We start from the raw sequence: 9,605 nt of genomic DNA, 5'->3' as shown, positions 1-9,605 counted from the left end.
AGTCCATCGCGTCCCCGGGATGCATTCTCATTATAGCACTAACCGCCATAGAAAACTTGCCTACAGTTGTGTTTTTATTTCCTGTGTATTATCTGTCTTCCTCACTAAATTTTAGTCAATTCATGGTATAAGCCATAATAACTGTGTTAGAAGAAGGTAATAATACATGGTGTGGAAAATGTGGAGCAGGGTAAGGGAGATTGGGAATTGTGGGAGTGAGGAGGATGAGTTTTAAATAGGATCATCAGGATAGGCTTCACTGAGAAGGTGACATCTGATAAATACTTGAAGGAAATGATGGAGCCAGTCATGCCAACGTCTGGAGGAAGAGCATTCCAGGCAGAGGGAGCAGCTAGTGCAATGGCTTTGAGGCCTGTTGTGTTTGAGGAACTGCAAAGAGGCGAGAGTGGCTGGGCTGCGGTCGGGCAGGGTGGGGGAGCAGTAGGATGTGAGGACAGAATGTGTGGGTGGGTCTTGAGTGAGCTCTGTTTTACAGGACCAGTCAAGGAGAGAATAAATGTGGGTGCAATGTAAGCTGCCGCACGAACCTAGGCTAGACGTGACGGGGTCGGGGAAGGAGTGAGGTGTCCAGATTCAGAATGCGTTCTCAAGGTAGAGAGCACAGGATCTGTGAAGAGACTGAATGTGGAGAGTGAGGGAAACAGGAGGCAAGGAGGACTCCAGGCTTTGACTTAAGCACCTAGAAGGACAAGTGCCATTACCGGAGATATGGAAGGGGGCAGGTGTTTGGTTTGGGACCGGTTACGTTTGAGATGCCAGTGCCCATCTGAGTGAAAGCGCCAAAAATGAAGTGTTTATTTAGCCCTAGTAGTCGGTCAATAAAGTTTTGATGAATGAAACTGGGAAGAAATATGCAGAGTACCTGGACTAGCATAACGGGTGTCCGGTAGGAAAAGAGAGCCTCCTGGCTTTGCAAAAGCTGCATCTGGTTTGCTTTCCCCCACCCATTCTTTTCCCAGGCCTATTCATCTTCTGCTACAGTTTTTGAGAGGTTTACTACGGACACGCTTCAGGGAATCCTCTCATTTCCTCTTAAAGTCCTTAGCAGGTATTCAAGCGCCTGCAAAGTGCCGGGCACTATCCTTGCACGCAGGGACCCGCAGACGAGAAATGTCTAGCCTCAGGGGACCTAGGGGAAGCAGCACAGCAAGTGTCTCCACACGCTGCTCTGAGAACCCGAAGAGGGCGGGGCTTTGGGAAGTTCGGAGACCGTGCCGCGCACGAGGGCGGGGCACGACGTTGCTATGGGGATTCTGATAGGCTCCAACCAAGAGGTTGACCTCTGTCAGGCCCCGCCCCTCTGGAACGTGGTGGCAGAATGTGGTGACTGCAGCGGTTCACGGCTCGGGAAGCAGAAGCAGCGGCGGGTCGGAGGGAGTCCGCAGGTGAGAGGGGAAGGGGCACTGTGGAGTTGGGGTGGGGGCCCTCCCCGCGTTGGACCTGCTGCCTTTGGCGGCCAGAGGGTGCAACCCAGACCCGGCAAGAGTCCGGAGCCTGATCTTGGCCTAGAGCCTCTCTTCCTGGACGTTCCGGAGCCAGTGCTGCCTCTCTTTGGCCTCGGCCGGGAGGGGGGAGCTGCCTTTGACTCTCGGGGCTCCCAGCACTGCAAAAGGGGTAAGGTCTAAAGTCCAAGAAACGCTGTTTAGTATTTTTGAAGGGAGAAAGGAAGTGATGGCTGGGGAGGGAGTGGGGATAGTGAGGGCGGCTTGGGGATCCACGCCCAGGGTTGAAGGTGGCAGGGCTGCCAGGCAGTAGTGACTCCAGTGCTTTTCTAACGTTTCTTAGCTCCCAAAACCCAACACATAAAGCTGGTAAAAGCAGAGCAGATCTGGTCAGGTCCTGAGACGCTGAGTCCAGAGCAATGTTGTGGAAGACAGGTAACCTATGTGGGAGGGCGTGGCCTTGGGAGGGTAGGTGACCGTTGGGAATGGGGCTACGTGGAGGGAGTCCAGCCCTCTGGTGTCTGGGCCTCCTCCAGTGCTGTGGAGATGTGGGGAGACAGGTTCCTCTTATTCTTGGAGCTAGGCAGGGAAAAGAGAGGGAAATGCTCCCCTCCTAGGAATCAGTTCCTCTCTAAAGAGGCCTCTTTCTTTCTCATCCCCTCTCCCGCACAGTGCAGAGGCTGTCTTATGTGATAACAACATATGCTGAGAACAATCTTGTGAAGTCAGTACATTAATTCCATCTTACAGATAAGGAAACTGAGGCCCACGAGGGAAAGGGCTCACCCAGGCGAGCTGGCCTGGCTGAACTCTTTAGCTCTTCTAAGGCCTCTTGGGGGTCTGTGATGGAGAACAAACATCCCGGATGAGACTCAGGAGACCTGGAATCTGGCTACAGTGTACTGTCAAGTTCTGTGTGATGGAGCTGGTCTGGGAATAGAAAGGATATGACCTCAGCTATTAGTTTTTTGCTAATTCTAGCACTGCTGTGGCTACAGCAGCAAGTGAGGGCCCAGGCCTCAAACACACCGCCCTAGTCCAGGCACATCAGCCTGCTCACTGCATGCAGGAGCCAGCAGTTGCAGGAAGGGCAAGTTCAACCCCAAGCCCAGGAGTTGTTCCTCTCATGTGCAGGCCAGGAGCTTCTGCAGGGCTGAGCAGCATGTGGAAGGTGGGCGGTGAGGGCAGGGGCCATGGGAGTCACTCATACTCATCCCCCAACCCTCCTACAGTGCTCTTGCTGGCCCTGGTGGACCAGGTGCTGGTGCTGGAGAATGGGCTCCTGCGGAAGCCACCCATGGGCTGGCTGGCCTGGGAACGCTTCCGCTGCAACATTGACTGTGATGAGGACCCAAAGAACTGCATCAGGTGAGTAAGGTCCACACCACCTGGCAAGCTTTGCCCAAGGCCCTGCAGAGTGGGGGCAGGGAGGAGGGGGTCAGAGTGCCCCACCTCTCATCCCAGAGAGACTGCAGCCATAGGTCACTTTTGGGACTCCTGACCTGCTTGGGGCCTCTGTGAGGCCTTGCAGGCTGTGGGGCAGGTACCTTCTAGTGGACCCACCCCTGAGATAATCCAAAGGAGATCATTGTAAGGCCAGGCCAGACCTCACAGTGCTTCCCCTGGCTCAGTCCTGCCCCGTGGCCTGGTGGCCAGACCATTCCTTTCAACTTCACGTGGCTTAGGACTCATAACACAATCCCTGTTGTCATTTATAATTGTTACCTGGCTTAGTCTTCAGGTGACAGCCAAGCCAGAGTCCTGGACTCATATTCAGAGCACCTGAGAAGCTCGGAGAAAGGTGCCGAGGGTGAGGAACATGTTAGGCCACTAAGCTGGTCCATCCCCTGCCCCTGTCTCCAGTGAGCAGCTCTTCATGGAGATGGCTGACCGGCTGGCACAGGATGGGTGGCGGGACCTGGGCTACACGTACCTTAACATCGATGACTGCTGGATTGGTGGGCGTGACGCCAACGGCAACCTGGTGTCGGATCCCAAGCGCTTCCCCAATGGCATTGCCTTCCTGGCTGACTATGTGAGCTCCGCCCCAGCCCTGCCCCTCGGCCTGGGGGCCAGATGACTCTTTCCACCCCACCCTACCTATGGCTCCCTTCCCACAATCCCTGCTTGAGAACTCAGTCTAGTGGAGAAATATAAAGACACAGCTAGGTACAGCTCATGATGGTGGGTGAGAGCCAGGAAGGGATTTCAGAAAGTTCTCTGGAAGAGGAGTAAATTCTTTAGTTTATACCAGAAGGATGGCATATAAGGCAGCAGGGATGACAGAAACAAAAGCCTAGAGGCAAGAAACAGCCCACAGGAGGTATGTTGGAGGGAGGGGAAGGACCGTAGTCTGCAGAGGCCAGCCAACAAGTGCGGACCCTTTCCTTTGGGCATTGGGGCACCGTTGAAGGTTTTAATGGAGACTGGTCAGGTGCGCCTGTGAGGCGGCTCCCTGAGGGTTCTGCCTGACCCCGGTATCCTTGGCTCTCCCCACAGGCTCACGCCCTGGGCCTGCAGCTGGGCATCTATGAGGACCTGGGCAACTTCACCTGCATGGGTTACCCAGGCACCACGCTAGACAAGGTGGTTCAGGATGCTCAAACTTTTGCCAAGTGGAAGGTGGACATGCTGAAGCTGGATGGCTGCTTCTCCACCCCAGAGGAACAGGCCAAAGGTGAGTCCCACAGCTGTCTGGCAGCCATAAGGGAGACAGGAAGGGATGGCCATGGAAGGCCCACTGGTGCCCACTTGGCTGAGCTTATCTGTCTATATGGCCCCTGGAATGTAGTGTTTCCTAATTTCTCTCACCAGGAGCTGGGTGATCTTGGCTCCCAGGCCCCCAAAAGATGGGTTGGCACTATGCTCCACCTACGAAGTGTTTGCAGCTTTGGACACAGGGGGAAGCACCTCTGTTGAGCCTCAGTTTCCTCACATATGGTGGGAGAAGGTCTGGGCTGAGTCCCCAGACTGCCATCTGCATCTCCTTGGTCCTGAAACGTGGTTGTGCACTTCTCCAGGGTACCCCATGATGGCTGCGGCCCTGAATGCCACAGGCCGCCCCATCGCCTTCTCCTGCAGCTGGCCAGCCTATGAAGGGGGCCTCCCCCCCAAGGTAAGCCATTCCATGTGCCTACCTGGCCCTGTTCTCCCCACCTGGCCTCCTCACCTCCTGTGCAGAGTTGGGGCTACTCTCACCGTAGTTGCCCACTTGGCTGATTTGTGGGTCTTGAGAAAGGGTCCTAAGTGCCCCAGAGGGGGCCTCAGCCAGCCTAGGGTCTTAGAGAAGAGGAGGCACTTGGTAGGTGGGCTGAAGGCACAGGAGCCACATGTGATGTGCCGACCCACGGCAGCCATCAAGTGGTCGGAATCTGGTGTGTACTGAGTGGGCTAGGAGATCCAGAAGGCTGCTGAGGATAGGCAGGTGGGGCTGAGCCTCTGAAGGGCCTTCTGGGCACCTTACCAGGGGCCCCTCAGCACCTGGGACACTAGAAAGGAGGGGATCAGACTTGCAGACCTGGGGGAGAATGCTGGCAGAGGATGGGACTCTCACTGTGAGAACACAGGGTGCGTATGCAGCAGGGACGTTGGTACGCCAGCTTGGGTCGGTATCCTGGGCTTGAACCCAGCTGGCACAGGAGGGCAGGGCAGGCTTCTGGCACCAGCATGCATGGAGTGGAGGCCTGGGCAGCCCCAGAGCAGGACCGCTCTCTCCAAGGCCTTCCTTACCCTGAACAAGCTCGGGCCTGTCCTCTCCCCTTCCCCACCTCTGTCTCCTGCTGAGCCACCCCAGCCCGTGTGGGCCTCTGGGCAGCAGGGTGTGACTCTGGTGCTGGACTCTGCCTCCTCTGACATCCAGGTGAACTACAGCCTGCTGGCAGACACCTGCAACCTCTGGCGCAACTATGACGACATCCAGGACTCCTGGAGTAGCGTGCTCTCCATCCTGGACTGGTTTGTGGACAATCAGGACATACTGCAGCCAGTGGCAGGCCCTGGGCACTGGAACGATCCAGACATGGTACACCAACATGGAGGGGGATGTCCCCAGGCCTACCGTCCATGATGGACCCGCTCCCCACTGCCCTGTGCCCTCTAACTGGTCACTCACTGCCAGGTTCTAGATTGTCTCTGGGCTGTGTCCTTGAACCAGCTGCATTAGACTGACTTTGGAGCTAATTTACAATTCTGTTCACAGGGCCCCACCCCCACCATTTGGATCAGAATGTTGAGGGGGGCCTGGGAATGCCCATTGTTCACAATCTTCCTAGGCAATTCTGATGCTTGAAACTTGAGAACTTGGTCTGTTCTAGTGACTCTTGTGTGAAATATTCTTCCTCTGTAGGGTGAAGAACATGGATATTCCACACTTCCTTGCCAGTCCCCCACTACTCTGTCCTCCCCCAGCCCGCCTTGACTCTTCTTTCAATGGCCAGTACGCTGTTTTGCTCCCGCAGAGCGTCCACAGGCAGAACCAGCCCCTCGTACCCACCCCACTCACAGCCTTGGTGACTTAAATGTTTTTGCAATTTGTCTTATAGTTTTATTGCTATCTCTTCATTTAGTCAAGTGTTTACTACCAGTGATGATTATAACAACAAATACTCCGCTAGATGGTGGAGAAACAGAAATTGACCCGCATTAGAACTCCAGCTCCTGCTCTGCCATGTGTTTGGGAAAGTGATTTAATTTTTTTTGTGCCTCAGTTTTGTCAGGGAAAATGAGAGTAATAACACTAGTTACTACGGAGGGTTGTTTTGAGTACGAAGTGGATGACCCTTCCAAATGCTGGGCACGGCTGGGCACGCGCATGGGGCTTACATTGGAGTCACCAAGTAGGTAACGACGGTGTGAGCAGTAATCGTTTCTGTCCTGTCTGCGTTGGCTACCCCGGGTCAGCTGTGGTTAGGGCAGCTGGGTGGTTACTGGCAGAAGCAGGGACTCTGTCTGGCTCTGGTCCTGGTTCCCTACCACTGCCTCCCTGGGTTTCTTGACCCGCGTATTTCAGTTTACAAATGCCTTTGGCAACAGGATTGCGTTGGATCATCTGAACAACCTGTGACACGACCAGCACCCGTATTTTTTGGTGAATAAAAAGCTGAGGCTCAGATGCAAAGTGGCTCCACTCATCCCGAGGCCACGCTGCTGGGGAATGGTGTTTGCCAAACCAGGCTCCCGCATGTGGCCATCCTTCCCATCTCCATCTTCTCTTGCCTCAGCTACAACCTTGGGGTGGCTCCCTGTGACCTCCTCCCTACAGAGGGAAGAGCTGACTGCTCCTCTCTTCTGTCCCTAGCTGCTCATTGGGAACTTCGGCCTCAGCTTCGAGCAAGCCCGGGCCCAGATGGCCCTGTGGACGGTGCTGGCAGCTCCCCTCTTCATGTCCACAGACCTGCGTACCATCTCTGCCCAGAACATGGACATTCTGCAGAATCCACTCATGATCAAAATCAACCAGGATCCCTTAGGCATCCAGGGACGCAGGATTCTCAAGGTACCAGGGTGTGGGGGCCAGGAAGGGGACGTCAGGGCCTACCTGAGCATGGACCCAGCCAGTAGCCATCTTCTGTGTGCAGAGCAAATCCTTCATTGAAGTGTTCCTGCGGCCCCTGGCCAGTGATGCCTACGCCTTAGTCTTCTTCAGCCGCAGGACGGATATGCCTTATCGCTTCCACTCCTCCCTCGCCCAGCTCAACTTCAGCAGCTCCAGCTTGTACGAGGTGAGCGCTCTACAGGTAGCAACTGCCTTTTGTTTCCTTGGAAGGGCATTGCTGGGGGTAGTCCTCACACACATGGCCTCCCCTAAACGATGGCCTTGGGTTTTGTGTCAGGTACCCATGGGGCAGCTGCAGGCCCTGAGGGCCATGGCTGGTGCTGTCCTCTGCACCAATATCTTCCAGCTATGCAAGCAGAACTCCTGGGTGTAAACGAGTCCTATTCCCCACTGAGGCCACACTCCTCCCCTCACTGGCCAGTCATTGCCGGCACGTTCCTCGGGTTGTCTGTGGGCTGGGGCTGTCACCACTGCCTATGTTTGGGCATCTGTTGGCTGTGCCAGTGGGGAATTAATGGGAGACTCAGGGCTCCCACTTCTGTAGTGCTCACTGGAGGCCCAGCACAGACAGGCCGCAGGCCAGGCTTCTATATCCTCTGAGGGGCCTCTGCACGGCCATTCTTATGGTGGCATTGTTTATGTCCCTCCCCACTGCAGGCCCAGGACGTCTACACCGGTGGTGTCATCAGCGGCCTCCAGGCTAAGACCAATTTCACAGTGATCATCAATCCTTCAGGGGTGGTGATGTGGTACCTGTATCCTATTAGGAAGCTGGAGGTGCCCCAGCTATGAGGAGCTGAGAGGGGTGACAGGCTGCAGCAGCACCACTGAACTCAGACCATGGAGCCTTGGCTTGCTGAGGGCCAATAGGCGGGGTTCTCTGCTACCCAGGCCTGCTCGGCAAGCAACCCCATCAGACCCAAAGTGCAATCTCAGGGCCAGGTTCCACATTCTGCCCAAGTATGAACTCTCCTGGAAACTTGTCTTGGGCACTTTCCTGTGGCCTTCCTGCCCTCTTACCGCGTCTGCACGGCCCCACAGATGTTGCTGAACAACTTGGCCAGCCTCCTGAGCCCCCACAGGCAGTGGCACTCGTGCCCATCAGGACTCCAGCCTCTGATCTTTCATTGACTCTGAAATCAAGATTTGGAATTTTTCTTAAAATTAGGAGTGGAGATCTGATCTCTTGTCTGGAACTTCTATGCATCATGTGGTTGGCTTTGCAGGCTGACACTGCATAGGAGTAGCCTTGGCTCCCTCGGATCACCAATAAAGCTGTTCTTTAGTCACATAGGTATAACATAGGCCTGGGGCCGTGGGTACCTTCAGTTAGGGACTCTGGCAGTACACAGGGTGCTGGTTTTACATCTCGCCTTGTGTGGAAGATGTGTGGCATCTTCTGGCCTCTCATTTTCCAAAGTGACCAGCAGATTACACTTCAGTCCAGACTTGCCTCTTACCAGGGAGCCATCCCTGCTCTGCCCAACACAGTGGTGACAGTGGTGACAACACAGGCAGAGCAGCAATGGTCTCAGGCCCTCTTTGTCTTGCACATCCCTTCCCACCCTGTTCAGACATTCCAGGCTCTGCTGGCCATGACCACCACTCTCCCCTGCCCCTCTGCTGCACATGCAAGGCCCTGATCGGCTAAGGAACTCTGCATTGTTGTCTTAGCTTTCAGCTCACCCCACCGTTTCCGACGGCTTCATTCAGCGGTTCTCGGGCTGGGTGCCGATGAGGGGGGTCAGTCTCCCATAGGGCCCCTGCAGCTTGTCCTCTCCCCTAGTGTCTCCCCTCCTAACCTGGCTGCAGAGGAGATTCAAATCCCCCAGCTGTGTCCAAGAAAAGTCTAGGGTCTCTCTGTGTATTAGAACACATTTCCTGTTCCTCCAAGTAAAAGAATAGTATGTTCTTGACTGCCTCCCTTTGGTTCCTATTTCCTAAGCCCTCTTCCTTTAGCTGAGATAGGGCACCTGTCTTCCCTGATGGGAGCCAGCAAACTTGAATATGGATCCATTGGAATTAGCCTGTCTGAGGAGTAGAAAGAAAGAAGAGAAATGCTCAGAGGCTCATGGGACACCATGCAACATACCAACATGCATATAAAGAAGAAAGGGCAGAAAGAATATTTGAAAAAATAATGGCTCAAGTCTTCCATATTTGATGACAAATACGTATATATTTGTCAAATATACACACACACATACATATATATATATATTTAAAAGATTTTATTTATTTTTAGACAGGGGGGAAGGGAGGGAGAAAGAAAGGGAGAGAAACATCAGTGTGTGGTTGCCTCTCATGTGCCCCCCACTGGAGACCTGGCCTGCAAACCAGGCATGTGCCCCAACTGGGAATTGAACCAGCAACCCTTTGGTTCGCAGGCCAGCTCTCAATCCACTGAGCCACACCACCCAGGGCAGATGACAAATATTAATCTACACATCCAAGAAGGTCAATGAGCTCCTACTAGCATAAACTCAATGAGATCCATACCTAGACACATCATATTCAAACTCTCAAAAGACAAAGAGAGAATTTTTGAAAGCAACAAGACAGAAGCGACTCATCACACATCACATACA

General features: G+C 54.3%; 1 protein-coding gene across 1 annotated transcript; it reads left to right on the top strand.

Moving 5' to 3' along the window:
* The first annotated feature begins 1,307 nt into the window (after positions 1 to 1,307).
* NAGA (alpha-N-acetylgalactosaminidase) lies at positions 1,308 to 8,306 on the top strand. The gene is made up of 10 exons (XM_024579550.3): positions 1,308 to 1,406; positions 1,807 to 1,898; positions 2,696 to 2,831; positions 3,327 to 3,498; positions 3,963 to 4,140; positions 4,484 to 4,578; positions 5,323 to 5,484; positions 6,760 to 6,957; positions 7,040 to 7,183; positions 7,675 to 8,306. Exons 2-10 carry the CDS (start codon positions 1,883 to 1,885, stop codon positions 7,807 to 7,809), a joined length of 1,236 nt encoding a protein of 411 aa, XP_024435318.2. The 5' UTR covers positions 1,308 to 1,406; positions 1,807 to 1,882; the 3' UTR covers positions 7,810 to 8,306.
* The last annotated feature ends 1,299 nt before the right edge of the window (positions 8,307 to 9,605 follow it).

Source organism: Desmodus rotundus, chromosome 3, assembly GCF_022682495.2.
Source record: "Desmodus rotundus isolate HL8 chromosome 3, HLdesRot8A.1, whole genome shotgun sequence".
NCBI lineage: Eukaryota > Metazoa > Chordata > Mammalia > Chiroptera > Phyllostomidae > Desmodus > Desmodus rotundus.
The sequence above is the reverse complement of the archived record's forward strand: the minus strand, read 5'-3'. Positions and strand labels throughout refer to the sequence as shown.

Excerpts from the sequence above, each read along its gene's own strand:
- NAGA (XM_024579550.3), top strand. Across the intron at positions 3,499-3,962 it reads TTGCCTTCCTGGCTGACTAT|GCTCACGCCCTGGGCCTGCA; the intron begins GTGAGCTCCGCC and ends CTCTCCCCACAG. Across the intron at positions 4,579-5,322 it reads AAGGGGGCCTCCCCCCCAAG|GTGAACTACAGCCTGCTGGC; the intron begins GTAAGCCATTCC and ends TCTGACATCCAG.